At 41.7% G+C, this 27,088-nt stretch overlaps 1 protein-coding gene across 2 annotated transcripts in view; it reads right to left on the bottom strand.

The window, feature by feature from the left end:
• jag1a (jagged canonical Notch ligand 1a) overlaps window positions 1–22,486 on the bottom strand; it is a 33,408-nt gene extending 10,922 nt beyond the window's left edge. For both annotated transcript variants that reach the window (XM_060859929.1, XM_060859930.1), the window contains exons 1-16: window positions 22,010–22,486; window positions 20,624–20,929; window positions 13,750–13,807; window positions 11,194–11,451; window positions 10,605–10,665; window positions 9,443–9,573; window positions 9,198–9,317; window positions 6,978–7,091; window positions 6,367–6,480; window positions 6,093–6,206; window positions 5,412–5,458; window positions 3,800–3,973; window positions 2,057–2,207; window positions 843–1,007; window positions 529–642; window positions 135–248 (exon numbers count right to left, since the gene is read on the bottom strand). In XM_060859929.1, coding sequence (XP_060715912.1) covers window positions 135–248; window positions 529–642; window positions 843–1,007; window positions 2,057–2,207; window positions 3,800–3,973; window positions 5,412–5,458; window positions 6,093–6,206; window positions 6,367–6,480; window positions 6,978–7,091; window positions 9,198–9,317; window positions 9,443–9,573; window positions 10,605–10,665; window positions 11,194–11,451; window positions 13,750–13,807; window positions 20,624–20,929; window positions 22,010–22,081 — 2,113 coding nt within the window. In that variant the 5' untranslated portion in view covers window positions 22,082–22,486. The remainder of the gene's footprint in view (window positions 1–134; window positions 249–528; window positions 643–842; window positions 1,008–2,056; window positions 2,208–3,799; window positions 3,974–5,411; window positions 5,459–6,092; window positions 6,207–6,366; window positions 6,481–6,977; window positions 7,092–9,197; window positions 9,318–9,442; window positions 9,574–10,604; window positions 10,666–11,193; window positions 11,452–13,749; window positions 13,808–20,623; window positions 20,930–22,009) is intronic.
• Window positions 22,487–27,088: the final 4,602 nt, after the last annotated feature.

Below are 27,088 nucleotides of genomic sequence, written 5' to 3'. Positions count from 1 at the left end.
ACTCTGTAATGCACTAGTGCTCACTAGTGCTCTTAGTGGTCTTAGAAGGGAACATGAGAAAAATATCCTTCACATTGATAAATATCTCAAATAACGTTGTTGATAATAAAAATTAAAAAGAAGGTGGAGCTTACGTGAGTGACAGGTCTTTCCCTTCCAACCGTTTTTGCACTCGCAGTAGAAGTCATTTACAAGGTCACGACACACACCGCGATCATGGCACGGGTTCTTGCTGCAGTCATCGATATCTACGAAATCAAGCCAATAGCACTGAATAAAAAATTCTGTTTGTCTGTGTTAATATTTGTTGGTTTTGCACATAAACAGATATAGTGTATACTTTTTGGTGTAATGCTATTGATGAACAGTGAGTATTGTGCAGCACTACAGCTGTGCTAAATTCACATTCCTTTACACAGAACATATGAATAGAGGTGAAATGGTCTAAAGGACATGTTCTAACTGATTTTTCTTTTTCTTCTATTATCATTATTATTTTAAAGAAAAACAATGAGGACATGTGCGTACTAGTTTCACAGTCAGGTCCCTCCCAGCCGTCAGCGCAGATACACTGGTACACATTCACTTTATCAATACATGTCCCTCCGTTATGGCAGGGGCTGCTCTCGCAATCGTTAATGTCTGAGAGAGAGAGAGAGAGATGAAGTTATTAAACAACAACAAAGACACAGGGTGCCAATACTTTCACTTTCACACAAGTAAAACGAGAGAGAGATGAAGTTTTTAAACAACAACAAAGACACAGGGTGCCAATACTTTCACTTTCACACAAGTAAAATCTACAAAACAATCTACAAGAGTCTACAAAAAATGTCACTCACTCTCGTGGCAGTACGTTCCAGTGAAGCCTTCCTGACACTCGCAGCTGAAATGGCCACCGGTGAGACTACGGCACTGACCGTGAGGACCGCAAACATTGGAGGAAATGTAACGCACATTGCCCGGGGTGCTGTTCGAAACTACAGCGACTGTGCAGCTGTCAATCACTGTGGAATTGAAACACATGGGCAGGGTTAACATGGTCAGATTGTTCTCTGGCAACAAATCAAGGGGAAATTCCAATTCAAGCCTCTCCCTGCTTCATATATCTTTTTTTAAAGACCTATTATCTCTCTTGTGTTCTCTCTTTCAAACACTTGAAGCGTGTATAACCCTGTATGAGAACACACCCAAATACGTTGTTAACGGTTCAGATAGCAACGTGCTAAGACTTAGCATAGCCGCCACTTAGTCTGCTTCTGCACCACCGCCCCACCCCCCACAATGTAGCTAAGCTCAAGCGAGTAACACAATCTTAAATGTTCCCAAGGTGGCAAGTCCCTGGGGAAGCAACAGAGACGTGTTGAATACGGCTAACGCCGTGCACTCGTACAATGGAGTGGCGTCAATCTTCTGGGTCAGGAACCTGAAGATAGCTTCAGCCATGGTTTGGCGTCATCGTTAAAACCTCAGAACGTCCCTGAACGACACGTTTCAGATATGTGAGAGGTGCGATAGGACACAATATCAGGGCTAAGCTCAAGCTTCTAGGTCTCTTCTGGGATATTTTAAGCCTGTGGAAATGTCAGTGCTACAATTATCATCATCGAGACGGATGGATGCAGGGAACGTGAGACGGTAAACGTTGCTGCAGTTAATGAAAACGAAAACTACGAAAAAAAGTGTTTTTCCTATGATCCTGTGATCTTAAATAAAGACAATAAGCATCTAAAATGAAGAACTGTACAAACGGAATAAAACTAAAGCATATAATAAATAAACTAAAAAACTAACATTTTCTTTCCTTCTGTGTCTAACTGGATTGTAAAGTGAAAAAAAATTCAGAGAATATTTTTTCTTACACAGAAAATTATGCCTTTTTTAATCATTGTTTTTAATCATCGCAAACTCTACACTACCTGACAATGAAAAAAAAGATTTAAAAAGGTTCTAAATGCAAGAACTAAAATAACACTAGAAACCCAGTGTAAACCTCTTTGACACTTGAAAAAATGGAACGCACACACATACACACACACAGTGAATGTATCGGTACCTTCGCAAGGCGTGGTGCGACAGTGGTCTTTGAGATGGGAGCAGTTCTTGCCCTCGTAATCCTCAGGACATTTACAGTAATAATCTGTCGCCAGGTTAAAACACGGCGCTCCATTCTGACATGGATTTCCCTCGCAGTAGTCAATATCCAACTGAAGAACACAAAACACACAACAGCACAAAGACTATGAGAAACTGCGTTATCGGTTTTCATAATAAACTTGATTCCAGAAGAGACTAACATGGTTTTAGACCTGTGTGAACAAGGCTAACGTGATAATCAAATGAAAATCATCATTATGAGTTTACCTCATAAAAGGTTATAACCAAAACATCCAAGCTAACAAATTACCTCAGAAAAAAGCGAAAGAAACACAGAAAAAAACAATAAATGAACACAGCCAGGTTTGTTTTATGACAAATTCCCTCAGAATGATCTAAAAAACATTTCAAGGCTAAAATACTACCACAGGATAATCTAACAGGTTGGCACAGATTAGCACAGAAGATACTAAAGAAGTTCAGGCTAATAGATGACTTCAGAATAAGCATCAGAAACATCTCAGGACTACTGTATGTAACCTCAGAATATTATTGAGAAACACATCAAGGACAAGAAGCTACTTAAGAATTAGCAAAATTATACTGTCAGGGATAAAAAAAAAAAAGTTAACTATTCATTCACAGAGAAGCATAGCTAGGCCAAATTAAGAATTAGCTATATAGTACACAGGGTACTATCGCATAAGCTAAAGAAACTATTCAAATATTTTGCCGCAGAATTAGCAGCAGAAACATGTTCATGAACAATAGAAATGTTGGCAAGCTAACAGGCTTTCCTAGAATAAGCTAAACAAACAAAGGAAACAAAACACTGCTAATGTTTTACCTCAGAATTCTGTGAGAATCAGACACATCGCTGACTTACAGGTTATCTTAGAATAATCCTGAGAAACATAGCAAGGCTCACAAGATGGAGAAACCTAGAGTGCATATGATGCTAAAAAAATGTCTATACATCTTTATAAACAACATAATCATAGCCAGAGAAACACGTTACCTTAGAATCAGCTAGAGAAATATAGCCAGCTGAATGAGTTACCTCAAGAGACACAGTTAAACTAAGCTAGATGAACATAGCCAGGTTAATAAGTTACCTCAAGAGAAACAGCTAAACTAAGCTAGAAGAACATAGTTAGGTTAATAAGTTACCTCAAGAGAAACAGCTAAACTAAGCTAGAATAACATAGCCAGGTTAATAAGTTACGTCAAGAGAAACAGCTAAACTGAGCTACTGTAGCAGACAGTGATCTAGAGAAATGTAGGCAGGTTAATGTACTGTTGCAATACATCAAATGATTTACACAGAATGAAGAGCTAATGTGTTTTCCACTCAAGATGGCTAAGCTAGCAAATGTCTAAAGAGAAAACAAACAGCGGTTAATGTTAAGAAGTGACATGAACGGACTTGAGTGTGTTTTGGTGAAGGAATATGGCTCGGGTGTGGCATGAAGACGATAACAGCTCCCAGCTGTAGAGAAACAATGTTTGTGGTTGCAGCAAGCCAGAGTGCTATATAAGCTAATCCTAAAAAATTAGGTTGTGGTGAGAAAGTGAAGATGATGAATTTTTTTTTTTTTTTTTTCACAAAGAGCTTTAAACGACACAGGCATGAACAAAACAGGCATTTGACCGGAGGAATGCCGTGGGCGATCTGGGTGTGTGCTCCCTGAGTTTCACTCACCTGGCATAAGTTTCCAGAGAAACCAGGCAGGCACAGGCACTGGAAGCCGTTGACATCATCGCGGCACTGGCCCTTGTTCAGACAGGGCTGACTTGCACACTCATCGATATCTTTCTCACAATGATCGCCTGAGAATCCCGCTGCACACAAACACTTGTAACCATTCACCAGGTCCTGAAAGAGACACGACAACTTTAATTAGCATGTTTAATCATCTGTTCAGGCTAGCATAGTCCAATACCTAGCATAGCATACTCCTATTAATGCTTATCACGATGCCTTGTATGTTACTAGTGGTTTCATGTTAAATACACCCTGAGGCCATTCCTGTCATCCGCTGTTATTGTTTTCTCTGCAACTGCTAGCATAAGCCTGCAAATATTTTTATTTTTTATTTATATATATATTTTTGAGTGTTGAGTGTATGAGATCTACAGATTCTGCATATTAACACAAACATGACTGGGCAAATCTCTCTTAACAAGCTAGCATACCTTTCTTAGCATGTTGTAGCGAGACAGAGTTAGTATCGTGACATGAAAAATGAGTTAGCACAAAATACGCTGCAGAAAACCATTTTCTTAGCAATTAAAATGTAAAACATAAAAATGTTTAACATGTAAAACATAACACTATTAGTGCTAATTTCACATATAAGCGCTTGTGTATTGCTAAGTGCACCTAAAAACTTTTACTATTGTTTACTAATGTATTCTAGCTTTATGAACATGCTACATTTCTTTTGCAACATCATTCTATAAAATCTACACATTTAAAGATTTGGGGAAACTAGAAGATGATATAATTAGCCTAAGGTGTTAACTTAGCATAACAAACAAGTCTAATGTGTTAGCAAGGGATAAGCTAGCAAAATGTTGCAGAAGCTGTCAAAGGAATTGAGGTGGAGAAAGATGTTTATTTGTAGAGATAGAAAAATAAAAGAAACAGACAGATAGAGATGGACAGAGATTTTTAATTAGCGTTTTTAATCACTGTAAAACAATTACATGACACCTAGCATAACATATGTCAATTAGCACTAATCAGTGTGTTTGCTTTTGTTAATTTCGCTGATTAACATTGGTTTATTGTTAAACGCGTTCTCTTTGGTTCGGCTTATCTTCGCTCCAGGCAAAGCACTCGCAAAGGAAGAAAAGGGTCAGTGAGGTAAAAGACGAAGAAAATAAAGAATGAGCATGGGAGAGAGGGAGGTGTGGGTACAAGGGGAGGAGGAGAGACGGAAGAATAAAGGCTCTCTCTCTCACTCTCTCTCTCGCTCTCCCTTCTCTCTGGCAGGAGACAGGAATGTTTATGGAAATCTGATCTACTGTGTTCATCCAGCCTTCCTCCCACCCGTACTCTTTCTTTCCCTCTCATTCTCTCTCCTCTTTTTTCCCTCTTCCCAGATGGCTTTCTTTCCCTCCTGTCCTTTCTCCAAAGAATGACTCAGCATTCGCTATTTTTACAAAAGAGATGGGGAGAAGTGATAGGAGGGAAAAAACTCAGAACTTGTGCCAGAAACTTGAAGAAAGACCCCCAAAACTTTGACAAGCCACATTGGTGGGTACAAAATACCACACACATGCACACACACACACACTCACACACTTACCTTACAAGTTCCTCCATTTAGACATTGCCCTTCGCAGTCGTTAACATCTGCACAAAAAAAAAAAAAACAAAGAAAAACAACAATTAATCAAACGAGCCTGTTTCAGCGGTGACTCAAAGCAAACAGCTACAGGCTCTTACTGCTATCACAGCGGCTCATGATAAGCCACGCTGTCAGATTTCCAGAGCTTTTCCTCTGATAAGGATCTGGAGGAAACCGTGTGAGAGGGAAAGCGGGCGAGTTGCGGCGCTGGCAGCGTTGTTTGAGTTGGACGCTAATCGCTAACAGCTCGCTAATGGGCACTGATAAGACATCGTACAATGTCATTTATTAGAGTGACTAATGTCCACACTTGATCGGGATAATAACCTGATAACACACGTCCAGCCGTAATATTTTAATTGGCATGAAATTTTAAACGAGCGCAAACCCAAGCATCTTGATGTCGTCATGAGATGCTCACGTTTTTTCCACTGATGGAAATACAGCTCTAATTACACACCATGTACACCTGCTAGTGTTCGTGTACAATCCAGGCAAGAAAGACGAAAGGATGAAGAAAGAAAGACGAAACAAAAGAAAGTAAGATAGACAGATAGACAGATAGAAAGAAAGAAAGAAAGAAAGAAAGAAAGAAAGAAAGTGAAGCTGAAACGTAAACGTGTTTCTCGCCCTACTTACTAATGTCACAGTTCGGTCCTGTCCAACCGGGGAGACACTCACAGAAGTATCCACCAATCAGGTTTCGGCAGACGTGAGCATTGACACACGGGTTCTCAGCACATTCATCCGCATCTGCAGAGAGAAAGAGAGAGCGAGAGAGAGAGGAACACTCTATATCATTACATTCGCAAGCCTCATACAGAGAGACATAGATAGATTGATAAAATGACAGATAGATACAGATAGATAGATAGATAGATAGATAGATAGATAAATAGATAGATAGACGGACCAATGAGGCAGGTTTTGCCGATCCACTGCGCAGGACAGACGCACTTGAAGCCGTTGACGAGGTCCACACACGTCCCTCCATGGTTACACAGGTTAGGATTGCAGTCGTCTTTGTCTGAGAAAAAAGACACGGGATTAGACACGCACACAGACACAGACACACACGGGTGAGTGTTATCTCCCAGTGTATATCTCACACATATACAAACGCAACGCGAGCACAGACTCTGCTCCATCTACAGCCGAGCCCCAGGCCTGCGCTTGCTTAGGATCTGTCACTGATCCGTGTCTGGATTATGTCCTGTGTCGGGATTGTTCCAGTTCTCTCAGAACTCATCGCAGTCAGCACTTTTTTTCTCTTAGGCAGTCCACTATCTGTGTCTCTCTGAAGTTTGTCTGTTTTTATTTTTCTCATATGGTTTATTGTTTTTTGGACAGTTATTTTATTCTAATAATTGCTGTATGTTTTGTTTGTGAACAATCAAACATGGAATGACTTCATGTTACACTTTTATTGTGTTTTAAATATCTTTATCATATCGTGTGAGCTGTACATCTCTTTCACACACACAAACACAAACACACACACACACCAAATTCCCCGTAACTCACTGATGGCGCAGGTCGGACCGGTCCATCCGAGAGCACACTGGCACTCAAAGCCCTGACTGCTCTCCATACAGCGTCCTCCATTCAGACACGGTTCCGAAAGACAGGCGTTATCCGCTAGAGAGAGAGTGTGAGAGAATGGGGGAGAGAGAGAGAGAGAGAGAGAGAGAGAGAGAGAGAGAGAGAGAGAGAGAGAGAGAGAAAGAGAGAGAGAGAGAGAGAGAGAGAGAGAGAGAGAGAGAGAGAGAGGGGAAGAGAGAAAGAGAGAAAGAGAGAGAGATGTTTAACAGTTCAGATGTTCTGCAGCAGAGGGAGAGGTCCTGACTCTGGGTTTTCCCCTTTCAATCGCTCCCTCCCTTCCTTTCACCCTCCGTCTTCTCCATCTCTCCCTCCCTATTTTCTCTCTCTTTATCTGATGCAGCTAGCGGACTGGAAAGCCCCTTTGGCCTTTCTCACACTGACACAGACAGACAGACAGACAGACAGACTCAAAGAAAGAAAGAGAGATTGATGGAAAGTGATAAATAAAAACGTCATAAAAAAACTACGAGAAAAAAAGAAAATGAAGGATATAAAACAAGTTATTAGAAAAGTAACAAGAAGAATAAAGATTAAAAAAAAAACAATTGCGGAAAACAAGAAAAAAGGTAAGGTAAATCTTTTAGAGAAGTAATGAGACTGAGAATGGGTAACGGAAAAAAGTAAAAAAGAATAAAAATAAAAGAACAAGGAAAAACACAAATAGAACAGGAGAGGGAAAAAAGAGAACAGACAAGAAAAGAAATGCAGTTACTGCCCACATGGATCAGCCAGTTTTGTGGATCAGTGTACACACACAAATTTAAATCAACACACACACACACACAAGTTTAAATCAACACACACAGAGGGGAATACGGGCAGAAGGAGCCCCACACGTTGGAACATATTCCGCTGCCCATATCAATTAATGCAAACTACATTCTTTGGCTTGGAGACTGATCGCGTGTGTGTGTGTGTGTGTGTGTGTGTGTGTGTGTGTGTGTGTGTTAAGCTTGGCTGGGACCCCCTTTTCTTCTGTACTCCTTCTTGTTTCCGCTTTCTCACTCAGTCACTCACTGGAGGTCTGATGCTGGTGGTAAAACACAAATGACAGAGACAAGGCGGGAGGAAACGAGACAGAGGTTAAAAAAGGAAAAACAAATCTAGCAAAAGAGGAAAAAAAAAAGCCCCGATTCTCTACAAATTTAAGGAGGAGTCATCATTCCTTCCTGTGTTTTCTCTCATTTCATGCAGGGTGTTCTTCTAGCTGACCCTAAACACCCTGCACTGCCAGAGCCCATTAATCAGCATCACCCACACTACATTACCCACAATGACCTGGGGGCCTGTGGGGAACTACATTACCCACAAGAACCACACCACTCTGCCTTTAACGATCCTCCAGGTTCCTAACAATAACTAACAGCGAGTTCATTCTCCAAAACACAGACCAACCGTGACTGAGATAGAGACACATAATCCACACAGCTCGCAAGCTAGCTGAGGTAAATTTTTATCTAGCCATCCTGCTCTCGGTATACGGACATTATAAAGGCTCAAGCGGTTACAAAATTAAAACAAAAGGGTTTGGAAGATGAACATTTACCTCAGGATTGTTGTTATATTAATAAGAAAGGACACAGCTTGGGAAAACTTACAGTGTCATTAAAAAAATTAATTAGCATTAGCGGCAAAACAGACTATAAGGTCTCTGTTAGAGCTATCAGAACATTTTGCCGCCAAAGAAGATAACTTTTGCTGAATCTTCTCACAAAAACCAAAATAAAAACAATACATCACTGTCCGAGTTGCTTTCCGAGGTAACGTTTTTCCAAACTTAAGAGGCATACATTATATTGTAGATTATTTAGCAAACTCAGCTCTTTTCTTACTAACTTTTAAGGCCAAAATGCTAACAACAGTTAGGCTAGCCACTGAACCTAAGTCGTGTACAGTTCCAGAAAAATAACCAAAAAAGTAAAAAAAGAAGGGGTGAAGAAAAAAGAGAGATGGAAAAGAGTGACTGATCAATCAATCAATCAATCAATCAATCAAATAATCTCCCATCAGGAATGCTATCTAGCTAAACTAGCACACTAGCGAATAATCAAAAGCCATATGGTGCAGAATTTTTGCCATCTACTCATAGGCGTGCGTGTGTGTGTGTGTGTGTGTGTGTGTGTGTGTGTGTGAGTGTCTCACCTCTTTCGCAGTTCTGGCCTGAGTAACCATCAGGACAGGAGCAGTGATACTTGTCTGGTCCTGTATTACTGCATGTTCCTCCATTCAGACACGGCTGCCGTGTGCCACACGTGTTTAGGTCTAAACCACACACAAACAAAATCACATCTCACTTCAATGATTCACTAAAGTTAATATTAATTACCATGTGAGAATTAGGTAATATTGCACATATTTTACTATGTTTCCATGGAAACTGGACCTACCTTTGTCACAGAGCTGTCCTCCCCAGTTGGTGTCACAGAGACACTGCCATGGTTCCTCACAGGTACCGTGCACACAACCGGGGTGTGGGATACACTGATCACAATACTCCCCCTGCCACCCATACAGACACCTTCACACACACACACACACACACACACACACACACACACACACACACACACACACACACACACACACACACACACACACAGTGCTTAGCGTTAGATAAGATAACCAAAATTTGTACGCCAAGAATAATTCAGAATCAAATCTAAGGACATTTAATTAGCTGTTATCACATAACAGTTTTATCCAAAGATGGAAATAAGACAGAACTATGAGGAATGTCAACATTTCCCTTGGAAACTAAATGCTCCATACAACCAAACTGTAGCTACATCTAGCATTAACTGCTAGCAAAAAGATTCTGCTGGTTCCTTCATGATGAGGACATCAACATTCAGCGCCATTGATAAGCCAGGTGTTTTGACATTATGCTGTTTTCCTGGTTAGCATTTAACTACGGTGAAACCTAAAAAAATTCGGTTAGAGATTTGGTTCGGTTAGAATCTGAGTAGCGATTCTTTTCCTATTAAATTACTACCACATCTGAGGAAAATGTTGATGTTCTTGATTCCGTCTTACCTGCACGGTCATTGCACTTTTAGTTTGCATAAAACAGTTATATGATAGCTAGGTTAATCATTAACCTCAGGCATCAGCTAGCTTATGTGTGGATATTTTCCAGTTGCTTAGCAACAGCGTTTTCATGATCTTAACCACATGTAAAGCATATCGTGTTTCGTTAACCCTGTTGACTGTGTACGGATTGGTTCTGTCTCATTCGTAAGTTGCTTTAAAAATGTATAAATAAATCAGAAAACGCCGTCTTCTATTATTCCTCAGTCCATGTTCGTATTAGTACTTAGGGCTGTGGTAGCTTAGTGGTTGTGTGGGACTACAGATTGGAAGGTTGTAAGTTCAATTCCCAGATCCACCAAGCTGCTGCTGCTGGGTCCCAGAGCAAGGACCTTAAACCTCAACTGATCAGTTATATAACATGAGATGAAAATGTAAGTTGCTCTGGATAAGTGTGGAAAACTTTCGAATACAAAGCAGCAGGATTTGTTTTGGTTTAAAAATATTTAAAAGTTCATTTACCTGCACTCTCCGGGTGCTTTACAGGATCCATGTTTAGTGCTACAGCCTTGCTTACAGATAGCTGAGAGAGACAGAGATAGAACATGACAGAGAGAGTAAGAGAGATAGAGATAGAGAGAGAGAGAGAGAGAGAGAGAGAGAGAGAGAGACAGAGAGAATGATTATTACTGCTGCTGTCTGACTCGCCTGTTATCACAGTCAGTCTGTCATTCTCAGTGCTATCAGCTAAGCCAGTGAGTCATCGCTCACTGTTCTGGGTGCAGCAAGCCATATGATGTCATATCCCCCTCGGGGCAGGAAAAAAGAATGAATGAAGGAAGGAGTGAAATCTCCCATCACAGTGCTAATCCCTGTTAATCCAACTGCTGCTCTGCGTCCAGACGCTACAAATGTCACTGCAAATCCAGCATCAATACCGCTAAAATAACTAACTACAGAGGGGGCATTGCTGTGACATCACTGATTAACAGACAGCGATAATAACAGGCTGACTCTGCACCAGTGAAACAATGCAGAAAAAGTGATATATAAAGTATAATGCAGGAATAATGTGATGACAACATAGTTAGCGTCCAAAATCTAGTCTCACCGGTGCTGCATTCGGGGCTAGCCCAACCCTCCAGGCACGTCTTGTTGCCGTTGTGGTCACAGTTATAGTGGCCGAAGAAGTCGTCTCGTGGCCGGCAGAATTTGTTGCATCCAAAGCCGTAATAGTATTCGTCGCAGGTGACACGGATCTGGTACTCGAACTGTGCCACCCTACCATTGTGTTTAAGAGTCTGCCACTGTCGGCTTGGGTTGATCATCCCTGACTGCATGGCTCTCTCGATCACTTGACCGCCGCCGCCTGAAGTGAGAGAAAGGGGAAAAAACAAATATTGTTAATGGTGCTATAGAAAAGGAGGCATGGCCTCTGTGCAAATGTAGAGACACATTAAATACACTGACACTGTGAACAATCCGAGTTCAGTTCCATCGTCTGATATCATGCTAATCTATTAGACCAGAGTTCCCGCCCCTTTTGCCAGTGGAACCAATCACCCATGATGCAGTTCCCACTAACAATACCAGTTAAAACAATGAACATATTATAGTAATAAATCAAATCTAATTCCTACTCAGACTGTCACTGTAACTGACCAATCAGAGGGCAGCTTTCTGGAAGGATTTACATTTTCTTGATTAGATTTCAGTGGAAAAGTTACAAGAGGATTATTTTGCTGTCATGATCATTACTTTTTCTTTCCCTAAAATGTCTCTTACTGACTCTCTCTCTCACACTCTTTCACGCACACACACACACACACATCATAAAGAGAGAGCAAGCGTGCGAGTAAGTAAAAGCGAGAGAGAGGATTGGCGAGTGAGAGTATGTGACTATAACGTGTGTGTGTGTGTGTGTGTGTGTGTGTGTGTGCTTTTTGGCTTGTATGTGATGGCAGCTGCAGTTTAATTACATTTCTCTACACCGTGACGAGGAAAATATTCAACATGGCTGCCACATCATACAACCCCCAACCGGTTACATGCACAAACTTTTCCTAAAAGCTGGTCAAGAGGCAGAGTGTGAGTTTAATCCCACTGTCACCTGTGTGTGTGTGTGTGTGTGTGGCAGGAGGATGACCTGTAGTCATTTTTTCAGAGCAGTCTGGAATCCAGCATCGTTGTGAGACATTCGCTCAGCAGAGTGAGAAGTGTGTGTGTGGCTCGCGTGGTGTGTGTATGTGAAGTACGTTTGGACGAATTGGACGGTTGGAGCTGAACTGAGAGCTGAAGCGTGACCTCACATCCCTTGCATACATATGCACACAGTAAGGGAACTCGCAGCTGCATGACAAACTTGATGAGCACACACACACCTGTATGGCCAAAGAACAACTAAAACCTCACCCACAATTAAAATACAAACATACAACTTCGATAAAACTGCCATTTTGTCCTGTGATTTCAAATATCACTAACATTAGCTAATTCGCCAAAATTAGCCAAAATTACCATAGCAATACATTTAATGTAAATCATTTTGTGAGAGTAAACAAAACAAACCTAACCTAGCATAAATACAGCTAGCTTAACGCACAGCTTCTGCGGCTAACCCTTTCCAGTTGCCGTGACATCATCAAATCATTTGCATATCGAACACTGAGAGGCTCTTGTTCCCATATGCAAATGATTTGAACTGAATCAGATCTAAACTGAAATTGATGCATCTGTGTAGTGTTAACAGTGTGTGTGTGTGTGTGTGTGTGTGTGTGTGTGTGTGTGTGTGTGTGTGTGTAGGTGTGACAGAAGGGAAAAGGGACCCTGAGTGTTAGAGTGTGTGCTTTAATGAGGATGACTCTACGTTAGGCGAGTGCTAAAAGCCACTTGATGTGCTGATGTGAAGAGAGAATCAATATTTGTACTTATCGCCCCCAACACACACACACACACACACACACACATGCACACACACACACATACATACAAACACACACACACACATACAAACACACGCACACACACACATACAAACACACGCACACACACACCCCCACACACACAGACACAGACACACACACGCACTCTGGCACAACTGCAAAGTCTGTGACTGTGACTCAATACCACAGAGAATCATGGGTAATTTACCTCACAGAGAGGGAACACAGACAGAGAAAAGTGCAAAGGTTTTTACTTAATTAGACATAGCTCTCTCTCTCTCTCTCTCTCTCTCTCACACACACACACACCTTGGACTATAAGAGTAGTTGTGTTAAATGCACTGTGTAGAAAATGAGCATCCTGTTATTAAACCGCTGTCCGCACCTGTTCTTAGTCATCAGCCTTTCAAAACAATTTTATTTAAGATTCAAACACACACACACACACACACACACACACACACACGCGCACACACACACACACACACACAACTGTATTCAGCTACCCATCATCGCTTTTCTTTCCCGTTTTCCTGTTCATGCCCGCCTCAGGATTTCGATCATGTTTTTCCATTCCCACAGTGTTTACTCAGTAATTATGTGTGTGAGAAAGAACGAGAGCAAGAGAAAGAGAGAGAGAGAGGTTAAATCCATGTGTATCTTTTGACAGAGAGAGAGAGAGCTATCCGGAGAGAGAAGAGTAAATAAAAGATTAAAACACTTACTGCCAGTGCTTGAGTCGTTGTTGAAGTCCAAGGCCTCCACGATCAGTGTGTACGACCTCTGTGTGTGAGAGAGAGAGAAAGAGAGAGAGAGAAAGAGAGAGAGCAGTTAAAACCATGTGTATCTTTTTTCCTCTCAGCTGAGACACAAATCAAGTACCACGAATCGCGGCGTCTTACAGCGTTCTAATGTTTCTTTAAAGTCATCCACCATCCCGGAATAAACACGCATTCTCGTCACTCGAGAGACTTCCATGGTTTACACGGCAAAACACACACACACTATCTAAACACCACAATATAAACACCAACCTAACACAAAGTAAGTCAAACTGAATTCCTGCTGCTTTATTCCTCAATCGCTTCCTTTTTGATCATTAAAGCTAAAAGACGGAAGAAAAGGTCAAGATTCCAGGAGCCCTCAGGAATTAGTCCTGAGGCACACACACGAGATTACCTATGCACTTGAGGGATTCTCAGGAAACAAAGCCAGAATTCCCCTGAGACAGAGAGGAGATTACTGAGGCAACAATAGAGTTCAGGAGCAATGGAAAAGTTTCTGGAGAACAGGATGAATACTGGGGTGAAACGTTCCGGGAAATTACAGTAGGATCAAAGAACAATTCCTGAGGTACTGAAGGCAAAGGAGGTAATGAGAAAGAAGAGCCAAGAAAGAGACATGACAAGCAGGTTATGTGCTTTGAGGCAAAAGCACAATAACCTAGAGGCAAAGGGCAAGATTCTGAGATCACAGAAAGCTTCTGGAAGGAAAGACTGGAGGAAATTCTGGAGGAAGAGACAAATATCCTGAGGCGAAAGAAAAGATTCCCAAGACATGAGACACGAGATATTCGGGAGTAGAGGAAACTAGATTTCAGGAGTGGAGGACGAATCCAGGAGCTTCTGAAAGCAGCAAAGCTAATTAAGAGTACGAAGGCAAAGACGAAAATTCCGGATGCAAATGAAGATTTGGGAACGAAAGAGGAATTCCAGAAGCAAATTCCAGGGGGAAATTAAAGATTCCAGAAGCAAGGGCCTGATTGAGGAAGCAAAAAAATAAATAAATAAATAATGGCAAAGCCTGCAAATAAAACAGGCTAAAAAACAAATAAAAAACAAATAAATAAAAAAGTCTAGTAAAATGTTTTTGGCACAAAAAAAAAAAAAAAATTAAACTGTATATAAACAGTTCTGAAGTCAGAGCAGCTGTTCTGAGCAAGTGTGTGGTGTGTATTGAGTCAAACAGCGGCAAGAAACATGGACTTAGGTTCCCAAGCCAATCAATTTCGGTATCTTGCAAACACGCCACACACACTCCCCCATCGCACACACACATACACACACAGACACACACACATAAAGAAACCCCTGGGGGCGATAGTGAACTAGCCTGTTCCTGCTTTCTTTTCTCTTTTTTTTTGCTCTCTCTCTCTCTCTCTCTCTTATTATAGCAGGCAGTTAAAACAACTTCAGTCTGTGAAGATCGAAGTGTGTGTGTGTGTGTGTTGGGGGTTAAGGGGTTCCTTTATAGCGGCTCGCTTTTGAAGGCCTTTGTCACTCTTAATGCCACTGTCTCTCTCACCAATATCAGATAACAAGTCACACAGTAGATTGTGTGTGTGTGTTTTCTGTGTGACTTTGAAAGAATGCGAGCGTATTGTGCCGAAGGGCCGGAGGGCTTGTGTGTGTGTGTGTGTGTGTGATAGAGGATAAGTGTAGCCCCTCTCTCCTCTCTTCACACACTCTCTCCAGCTCTCACACATTCGCTCTCAGCGTAGCACAGCTCAATGAAATACTGCAGTAGATCATCCTCTCTGCCTCGCCAAGGAGAGCGTTCCAAACACACACACACACACCACACACAGCATGGTACAGCCTAACACAAGGCTCATGTTGGACAATCCCAGTCAGAGTAATAGACTCCGGCTGTAACAGGAGCAAGGAAAAAAAAAGGTCTGTGCTCAAGTTTAAAGAGCCCCGCCCCCAGAAAGCCCCACCCCTCAGAGAGCCCCGCCCACCTACAATTCGCAGCTCTAGACAAGCTACAGTTTTTGCGGCCCCACCTGAAGTGTTGACATAAAACAAGACGGGATACAACTGCAAAAGTGAAACATCTACCGAGACGACGAGTTGAGACGAACATCCGAGTGAAAGGAATTCGTCTAAATATGGGTGGGGCAAAATAATAATGTGTTGTACTGCTGTTTCAGTGATGAGAACAACATCTCAAGAGTCTGACTGACAGTCTGAACTGATCAAAAGCAAGCGCTTCCAGCCAATAAGAGCATGGCATTTTACTGGGTTCTACTAAGTTCGATTAGGGAAAGAAAACCCATCGATGGGAGAAAGAGTAGTGCAGAAAGGTTAAACAGAGGAGAAGTAAAGTGATGTTCAGAGACTTCAGAGAAAGGTTTCAGAAGAAAAAACTAGCAAAATCCAAAACGAATGAAAGAGTGCATAAAGGAAGAGAAGAGAAGAGTGCAAAAGAGAAGAGAGCAAAAGAGAAGAGAAGAGAAAAGGAGAGAAGTTAGCAAAAGAGAAGAGAGCAAAGGAAAAGAGCAAAAGAGAAGAGAAGAGAGCAAAAGAGAAGAGAGCAAAAGAGAAGAGAAAAGGAGATAAGTTAGCAAAAGAGAAGAGAGCAAAAGAGAAGAGAGCAAAGGAAAAGAGCAAAAGAGAAGAGAAGAGAGCTAAAGAGAAGAGAAGAGAGCAAAAGAGAAGAGAAGAGAGCAAAAGAGAAGAGAAGAGAGCAAAAGAGAAGAGAGCAAAAGAGAAGAGACGAGAAGAGAAGAGAAAAGGAGAGAAGATAGCAAAAGAGAAGAGAGCAAAAGAAAAGAGCAAAAGAGAAGAGAAGAGAGCAAAAGAGAAGAGAAGAGAGCTAAAGAGAAGAAGAAGAGAGCAAAAGAGAAGAGAAGAGAGCAAAAGAGAAGAGAAGAGAGCAAAAGAGAAGAGAGCAAAAGAGAAGAGACGAGAAGAGACGAGAAAAGGAGAGAAGATAGCAAAAGAGAAGAGAGCAAAAGAAAAGAGCAAAAGAGAAGAGAAGAGAGCAAAAGAGAAGAAAAGAGAGCTAAAGAGAAGAGAAGAGAGCAAAAGAGAAGAGAGCAAAAGAAGAGCAAAAGAGAAGAGAAGAGAGCAAAAGAGAAGAGAAGAGAGCTAAAGAGAAGAGAAGACAGCAAAAGAGAAGAGAGCAAAAGAGAAGAGAAGAGAGCAAAAGAGAAGAGACGAGAAGAGAAGAGACGAGAAAAGGAGAGAAGATAGCAAAAGAGAAGAGCAAAAGAAAAGAGCAAAAGAGAAGAGAAAAGAGCAAAAGAGAAGAGAAGAGAGCAAAAGAGAAGAGAAGAGAGCAAAAGAGAAGAGAAGAGAAGATAGCAAAAGAGAAGAGAGCAAAAGAAAAGAGCAAAAGAAAAGAGCAAAAGAAAAGAGCAAAAGAGAAGAGAAGAGAGCAAAAGAGAAGAGAGCAGAAGAGAAGAGAAAAGAAGAGAAGAGAGCAAAAGAGAAGAGAAGAGAGCAAAAGAGAAGAGAAGAGAGCAAAAGAGAAGAGAAGAGAAAAGAAGAGGTCAAAAGAGAAGAGAAGAAAAGAGAAGAGAGCAAAAGAGAAGCGAAGAAAAGAGAGCAAAAGAAAAGAGAAGAAAAGAGAAGAGAAGAGAAGAAAAGAGAAGAGAGCAAAAGAGAAGTGAAGAGAAGAGAAGTTAAGAGAAGTTAAGATGAGAGGAGATGAGAGGAGGCATGAATCCTGCGCATGTTCCTGCTTCTCTGTGATCACGCGCGAGCTTCACTAAATGAAGCTCTCACACGCAACGCTTACTCTTTCTCACTGTCTCCAAGCCAGAGTGACTAAAACAGAACAAAAACAAAATAGAAGTAGGCAAATACACACACACACACACACACACACACACACACACACACACACACACACAGGCAGTCCCATGAACTATGTGCACCCTATATTGGTTCACAGAGTCTAGTGAAAATCTCTCTCTCTCTCTCACACACACACACACACACACACACACACACACACAAACACACACACGTTATAGCCTCTTCAGCACAATGTCCTCCTGAGCTTCCTGTCGCCTCTCCATGGCCCACCGCACTGTGTGTATGACCCGCCAGGCTTTATTCACCCTAATCCGCCCCGCCCTACGCCCAGCGCTATTGTTTATCACTAATACATACAGCCGCCGGTGGCGAGGAATAGAATACTCACACTCACTCGCACACACAGACTCACAGCATTACAGACTCTAATTGAGGACGAAATGGAGACAAACATACACACACACACACCAGACAGCACACATCAGCCATTTACGCAGATCAAAGACAAAGAACAGAAAACACCATAGAGGGGCTCGGATGATCCACTAACGCAGGAATGGTCAGAGTTAAAAAGACGGACACACACACACACAAGCTTGTAAAATGGGGGATGTCTGGACATCGTCCACACACCGACATCTACATTACACATTTTCTGTCTGCAGTTGTATGTTAACTTGCATGCCACACAAGGCTCTGGATATTCTGTTTTAACAGAATTCCAGGAAAAAAATCGTGGATTCATTAAAAACATTGAATTACACAGAAAAACAATATATACCGGATAAAGCATAAAATTATAGGATGCGATATATCTATTGGAATTTCATGGAAAGGGCAGGAATTCTCTTACAATCCACTGAATGTTCAGGGAATTGGGCAAAAAATTGTGTTGAAATAAAACACAAAATTATATGGAACTGCGTTACACTACATTTAAAAACGGCAACTCCATTTATGGCAATTCCGTAAAATTGGAATCGCATGGGATACATTCCATGCAAAGAATGGCGTAGAACTAGGGTATGTTCTACATAAACATACAAGTGCATATGATTTCGGGACATTCCATATAAATCAGTTTCATGGAACCGTGTTCCAAATGAATCCCCTCGTAATTTCGATACATTACATACAAATGTGTCCGCACTTTATATTATTCTTTATAATAACCTTTTGTTCTGTGTTTATGTTCCGTAAAGCTGTTTCGAGACGACGTCAATTGTAAAAAGCGCCATACAAATAAACTTGAATCCACATTGAATTCCATGGAATTGTTCAGAACTGCGGTACATTCTATCTAAGATGCAGAATTCCACTGAAAGGTGCAAAGTTTCGTACCTGTAACCGGATGTGACCGCATTACGTTCCACAAAAAAAAACTGCATGGAATTTCAGTACGTTCCATACAAACCCGGAATTTGACGGAATTGCCTGGAATCGTGTTCTATTCCATATAAAACTCAGAACCACTTTGAAGTGCGTACATAATCTGTGACGATTAATTCGTTCAGAATTTCATGCGATGTGTCAGAATTGCAGTACATTCCTGTCGAATCAAAGAATTCCGTATATAACGGAATAGAACTGCGTTTTATACAAGTGCGGAATTACGGTATATTCAACCCTCCTTTATGTCTCTGTGAGTAATGTGCGACATCACGCCTAGCAGTCTCATGTTCCATCTTTCTTGCCAATCTTTCAGATAGAAATATTTAAGAGAAAACACCGTCACAAGTCTGATGAAGAAGTGGAGTTTTAATTCTCCAGCATTAAGGCAATAGCAGCAGGATTATAACACCACCCTGAGTTCGGTTCATACAGTAAATGCTCTCGGAGGTGAGGCATTTCCTGGCTACAACACATCCGAACTGAGTAAGTGGGAACTCCCTGAGCTAACAACTCCAGTGGCGCGCTGTCCAAAACCATCGCCAACCGACACAGCGGCTGCGTTTCCCGAGCAGGATCCAGAAATGAAATAATAAAACAAAAACTGGAAAACTGGTGTACTGTTGGGGAGCTGTTTCCTCGCAACCACCCTAAACACGCACACCAGCCTTCCAGACACACACTCAGATGCCTTGGGCACCGCTGATGATGCAAAAAAAAAAAAACATTGGAATCAAAATACGCACACACACATACACACGCGCTCGTGCATGCTGTGCTCCCTTCTAAACCCGGCTCTTTGTTGGGTTCATTGTGCCGAGGGTCAGACCAGCACTGGCTGGCGCTGGAATTGCTAGGTAGAGATTGAAGGGAAAAGAAAGCATGCAAGATGACAATGTCTAATTATTCTCCATTCAGGATGAATTTTTGGAGCTGGTCTGGACCATTCAACGGGTGAAAACGGGGGGGTGGTGAGAGGTTTTGAAGGATGGCTGCCATGGTAACAAGGCCTAATTGGCCCCCTCAGACTTGACTTGGACTGACCTGGTATTGACAGCAAAGCCCTTTGGGGTCGTGAAAGTAAAACACGACACTGTGAACAATCGTAGCATTCAGGATCTAAACACTTCAGAAATAGTGGTGAAATTATAGAAGAAAAAAACCTAAAGTTTAGAATATTTAAGCAAACCTGAGTCAGTATAGTTAAAGGAATTCTAGGACCTGACAAGATTCAAGGATACCAAACAAAGAGGGATTAAATAACACAACAAAACACATGACTTAGCCAAGCTGTTTGATGATCGCTGGTGTAATTGGAAATCAATTTGCCATTTTCCGATTGTCATTGTGTGTGTAACAGTGCTGAGGACATGAGGGGATAAACTGATGTGCTGTTTACACGAGGCGCCATTGTTTGCGTCTTTGATCTAGCTAACAGTCCTGATAGTGAGTCTACTGTCCATAGCAGCCCCTCCCTCTACCACTTCCTCTTCTCTCGGTGCTCAGTGCCAACACATTCCCAACACATCTTGGGTTATGAAGAGGAAACCATGAGGAAGCAAACCGAAAACCACCGCAAACGAGCGTGAGAACGAGAACCACTCTAGTAAACATCAACTGTTTGCTTAGACATATTTAAACGCTGAGGCATGGAGGTCAAACTCACCGGCCAGGCGAAGCTGAAAGGCAGCACGATGCGAGCCTTGTCGTTCTCTGCCAGGTTTTTGGTTGAGACAACGTTCCCACCGATGACCGGAGTAGATCCACTGCCAAAACTGCACGGCCCACCGGGGGTCACTCTGGATTGGTACTCCTTAAGGCACAGGCGGAAATACGTGTCGCACTCGTCCCGCGTGCATCTGTCATTGTCCGCGTTCCGCGTACCATCGCAGCACGAGCCGCTCTGCAGCTCCCCGTTGACGTTCCTGACTGACAGCACACGCAACTCAAAGTAGCCTGATGCTTCACACAGCTGGGAACAGGAACAAGAATGAAGATTGTTAAGAGAAAAACAAAAACCCAGACAAACCCTTTATTTAAAGATCAAATTAGTGGCTCGTTTTACAGCCATTTATAGCATGTGAGACAATGGGCCTGTCCAAAACAGCATGGCAGGACACAGTCCAGAAATTGGAACAGACCCTAAATTTGTCATTCATACTCAAAAATTAAAATGCTATAAAGGGGGATCTGAAAACAATGCAGTAAAATTAAACTAAAAAAAAAAAGGAAAGGAAAGAAAGGAACTTTTCCTTGCACAGTGGACTACGTTCTTCTAACTCTTCTTCTTGGTGATACCAAAAACTTAAACATCGTTCATCCAGCGTGCAATAATAAATAACCTTGCGTTCAGACAAGCATGTTGTGGTGCACTCGGTTCAAACATCAAACCTCCTGCGGATTCTTCTTCAATGGTTTTTTTTTTCTTTCTTTTTTTTTCCATGCATGTTTCAGGAATCTCTGCACCAGGTTCCTAGGGGCTCGTTTAAGGGATTGCGCTCCTTAAACTACAACCTGAACTACGTTTATATTCATGTTTCACCTTACAGGAACTGCTTCGTCTTGTTTTTTAAGAGTGCGGTAAATAAAAATTTTTTTAAAAAAAAGACAAATTGGCAGCAATCAGTTATTAAACGAAAAGTTTCTCACGGGTCTGCAGACAGAAAGAAAAGCAGAGAAGGTTCCACTAGACGGCTTTTAAGGCTGGGAACTGATTCAGGACTTTGCAAAAAGGCTTTCTGGAGATAGTCCAAAGAACCAAGATGTTGTTTGTGTGCTTGTTTATTTGTTTTGCAGGCTATTTTCACAGGATGTTCAGCACTTGAGTAAAGTTCATGGAGAACTTTTGGTAGAGAAATTTCTCACAACTTAACTTACATAACTGTAAGTACAAAGGTGCGCAGTTAAAAATGTTCTTCCAAAAATAACGCTCTGGTGGCGCAATAAATATATATGTGTGTGTGTGTTAATAAAAGTGAGCTGGGGCTCTGTGTCTGTGCAGATTGCATGGGGTTCTTACAGCGGTTCCTGCACGTTAAGGCGCATCACTTACCTCCGTGCAGAAGCAGTGTATCAGGAGATAGACGCAGGCAGCGGCGGTGAAAGTGGAGCTCCGTCTCCTCATTGTGCCGCCTCTCCTGTCCTCTCTCCTAACGCTCTGCTCTCCGCTCAAACGCACAGAGACACCTTGTCCTCTCCGGTGTACACATGCACGTGCGCGGGCGCACAAGCACAACGCGGTTAACGGCAATAAATTCCTCCGCGTACCAGAGTCACCAGTCACCCCCGCGCGCACCTTCTCGAGGTCGGCTTGCGTGTCGTTATCCAAACTCTTTTTTCTTTTTCTTTTCTTTTCTTTTATTTATATCGCTATTATAAATCTTCACGTCCTTCAACACCGATCCTTATCCGGTTTGCTCCCGTTCTCTCAGATTTTTTTTTACTGTGAAGTTTTCCAGTCGTCCCCGTCGGCCGCCACGATGCGCTCGCTGCTTTCGCTCGGAAAAAAAAACCTTCTCCGGTTGGGAGAAAGCGAGCTTTCTATCTATCTATACGGCGCGTTCACGGGACGAGGCGTGGCCAACAAGGGCACCTCATCAATATTCATAAACGAAGGTGGGGCCTAAACTGAGTGCGCACGAGCCCGCCGGCTCTAGGCTAAACGTCAGGTGTACACACCATTAACGGTGTATGTAACAAGACGGTTCACGTGTTAAAACCGTAAACGTTTGTATTAAACAGTAACAATATCAAAGAATATTTTTAACGTCTTCTGCAGTTTTAACGTTTAAACGGCTGCACGAGACGTCACGTGACCCTCGTGGACCGTTTTTTTTTTTTTTACCTCAGACAGCAGCTATTAGCAAGTTTTAGCTAATACACACCAAAAAAGCGGTGTTTAAACCTCTAAACTAGTCCCATATACAACAGAGAAACTTTCGGAGCAATAAGTAGTCTTATTTCTTTCTTTTCTTTACTTTACTTTTTTTTTTTTTTTTAGCTTTATTTGCTTTTAAAAACAGTCCAAACAAAGTAAGTCTAAGTAAGACATTTGTGTATCTAGCTAGCCTTCACAGCCAGCCAAGAAGCAACTTAAAGAATATTACATGTATTGTTAAAAGTTAAATGAATACATACACAGCTACTAACATTAGCTAATATTAGTCCAAATATGCTAACTAAGGTAAGTATGCTTCTTTCATTGACATTTAACATTTTAACACATTTTAACACAGTTTCCAGGTTTACACAGGTTTTTTTTTTTTTTTTATTATAAAGGAAGGAAACTGGTACGTCTTCCAGGTAAGTATTTGACATTGTCTAGCTCCAAACACATGAAGTTTAAATGTCATAAACGGCAGGTTTCATTTTTTTTTCATTTTTTGGCTTAATTCTTAAATTAATTCTTCTGAGTTATAAATCTTTTATTTTCATTATTAGCTCAACGTGTAGCTCGATGTCAGACACCGAACGTGTCTTTCTTGGGGAAAGTGAATTATTTGGTTATCTCTAACTTCCACCTGATCTCTAAAGGATCCTGCCATTTTAAATGCCAATTAATAAGCGCTGACATATATATAATTCTTCACCTGGGACCAGGCTGTAATCCCAGAGCTAGAGCTACAGTGATGGGCACATCTGTAATGACAGTTGGGGTTGGGGAGACAAAACTGCCCCCTGTGTGGAGGTGCAGACCCTCCTCAACCCATTCCTCTACTTTACACAAAGAGAAGAATGACAGAAAGGAGTGTGAAAGGAGAGGCAGCGACGGGAGTCCGTTATGAACCAGAGATGTGCACGAGGGCAGTGGTCTTTATTCTGTGATTGAAACAGCTGTGTTTTGCTGCCTTTTAAAGAGGCACTATGAATAGATAATAGTGCTGGTCCTGAAAGAGAAGCCCCCTCCCCCCAGCCCCACCTCCTCATCTGGGCGGGACCGAGGTGGACAATTATACGACACACGGTGGAGACAACGGCGTGAGGGAATAATGCAAGAAAGACCACTTAGACCTAATAGAAAGCTTTATTGTATTATTTACGGTCCTTTCCTTCCTGAGATAGAGATAGATAGATAGATAGATAGATAGATAAAAGTAAGTAAAAAGGTACAGGAAAAGACAAAGAGAAAACATGAGACAGAGATGGAGAAATAACTGAGAAGAAGGTGGAGGCGAGCAGTGAAAGAGACTGGGAAAAAAGAGTGAGACCGTGTAAGAGAGAAAGGGAAATGGACAGATGGAAGGAGAGAAAAAGATGGAGGAAGAAAGAGAATGAAAGATACATTTTGATTGAAGAAGGAAGAATGTGTGAAAGGGATGAAGTAAGAGGAGGACGAGTTCTCACAAGAAGAACTGTTGAAGAATAAGAATTACACAATATTGCAGCACAGATTACAGCACAGCCTTTTCTGTATCAGTGATGGATACGAGACGTCTGTCTCATATTTCTGAAAAATACCCAAAAATCTTTTGAGTCCAACCCCATCCCCTGTCTGTTGCACTCCTGTCCAATCACATTGCTGCCTGAAGCATTTCCACACAGCTAATTTTGCTCGGCCAACTGGAAAACTGGCTGATGTGCATTAAGGCCGTCTGTCCTGGGAAACGCCTGCAGCCAAAACATGAATCACAGTTTGTTAAGCAGGACAACAACTCACTGGCCAGAGAGAGGATCTGCCATGAACAGCATGGGGTATGGCATCAGGACTGTAACACAAAGCATGATGAATATTGTTAAATATTGAAACAAAACCAAGCAAAGAGAGGGAGAGAAAGAGCGCACAACCCACCCATGAGGATACTAATATGATCTCAATCGAGTGAATAGCAAAGCAAAATGTCATCCATCAACAAGCCCACAGTATAGACTGCCTTTCTTTTCTTTTCTGTTCTTTTTTTTTTTTACAATGACAAGCTGAGATGGATTGAATAGAAAGGAAAAAAAATCCCCAGTGATTAGTCCTTTAGCAAAAGTTTCCAAAGACTCCGTGTTTCTAAGACATAAGAATCCACAATGTCATCGCTGAAATGCTTTTTCTATTGCACCATTCACATCGCATTCCTCCGGTGCCGGTCATAGATGCTGGAATGACATCAAGAGAAGGGGGTTGGGAAGGCAGGATAAAGGGATAAAGTGGAGTGATAAGATGGTTAGCATATGTTGTTCTGGGCCACTTCATTTTAATTTACAACACTACAAACATGGAAGTGTTGGTATAAATCCAGGGGGAATCTGGAGCCTATCCAGGGAACACTGGGCACCAAGCAGGAATTTTCCCAGGATGAGACTTCATTCCATCTAATGTCCGTCTCAGGGCATAGACATTCACACGCTCATTCATATTTAGGGGAAATTTAGAGTAGATCATGAAACTACAGTACCAGAATGTTTTTGGAAGGTAAGTAAGAACCCAGAGAACCTGGAGGAAACCCCATGGAAATAAGAAATAAAATGGTGTGAGGTGTCAACTCACTGTAAAGCAATGAGCAGTAAGCTAAAATCGAATACATTCGGAGGAATTTCCATGCAAGTAATGCTACATACCTGATGTCTTAATTGTGACCGAATTGAGAAAGACGTGCTAGAAAAACCAATAAGAAATAAACGGTTTCATGAAATTAATTTGCAAGTATTCTATTATTATTTTTATTTTTTTTGTAAGAGCCTTTGGGACAGAACAATTAGAATTTTTAGGCAGCACACACTTCCTGCTATTCTGATAAACAAATTTTAGAGTTTATTTGGTTGCATTTCTGGAAAAGAAAACACTTGAAGCCTGCTTATGTATCAAATAGTAGAACGTCTAAGCTTTTCCTGACAAGGCCAAAAAACGATGACGTATATTTTAAGGAATCTGACCTCTCCATGCTTTTTATCCTAGAAGAGCCTCCTTTTTTCTCACGCTGCTCCCACATTTTGCGGTTGTGAGCAAAACAGGTCAGGGTGGATCAGGGTGACAGTCACAGTAGAATAACAAATGTATTATTACCCAATTAAAGGCAATACATGACACATCGTCCCTGCATACGCCCAGGCAGAATGCTGTACTCTCATTGGTGGATTCTGTTTTGCTTCATTGCCAGCTGCTGCTGTTCGATGATGACTGAAGTCTAAACCGATTCATCCTGACCCATCCTGTTCCCTCATGAAGCAGAGGAGTGGCGCATGTCATGTGGGTTCCTCTGAAATCCACTAACTCTGTATGGTATGAAGAGGCATAAAAAAATCAAGTGTTGCATTTTACACATAACTGTATACACAGTGTACAAGAGAGAGAAATTAGTGAAACCGTGACATTGGGTTCACGACCCTGAAAAAAAAAACACATTTAATGGGGATAGAGAACAATCACTGGAATTTTTTTTTTACCAAACACGCCCCTACACCCACTATAAATTATGGTAGTGGATTATTAATGCACCGAATCATTATTGTAAAGATTGAAGGCATCAGGTTATTTTGGCTTAAAACCTAGTTGCCTCTGCCAAGAAGTTACCACTTGGTTACTCGATCAAGATAACAATCCTAAACATGCTTCGAAATCAACCAGGTCTCTCTATTTTAAAACCCTATGGCTTGGATTGCGGATGATTATCCAAAACCAAATATTAATATATGAAGAGGTCTAAAATATTCTGCATAAATAACAGGCTGGGATCATCTACGAGCGTCTCCAGATATTTCAGGAAGCAGCTTGGCGCTTATTGTCAAGCCAGGCTTCTGCACAACCAGTTTGTAACATATAAGTAAACATCTTCTTTATATGTACATTATATATACAAGTATGTGTTAACTGCATACCCCGGTTGCATGGATGCCTTTTATAATCGTGGGTGTGGCTGGGTTCGGAATGAACCAATAACGTTCACATCTCATGCTTGAAATTCATTATACAGATACAGTCATACATCAATCCCGGGGGCACGGTGGCTTAGTGGTTAGCACGTTTGCCTCACACCTCCAGGGTTGGGGGTTCGATTCCCGCCTTCCCCTTGTGTGTGTGGAGTTTGCATGTTCTCCCCGTGCCGCGGGGATTTCCTCCGGGTACTCCGGTTTCCTCCCCCGGTCCAAAGACATGCATGGTAGGTTGATTGGCATCTCTGGAAAATTGTCCGTAGTGTGTGATTGCGTG

Source organism: Tachysurus vachellii, chromosome 24, assembly GCF_030014155.1.
Source record: "Tachysurus vachellii isolate PV-2020 chromosome 24, HZAU_Pvac_v1, whole genome shotgun sequence".
Lineage (NCBI taxonomy): Eukaryota > Metazoa > Chordata > Actinopteri > Siluriformes > Bagridae > Tachysurus > Tachysurus vachellii.
Note: the sequence above shows the minus strand (reverse complement) of the source record. Positions and strands in the feature narration are given on the sequence as shown.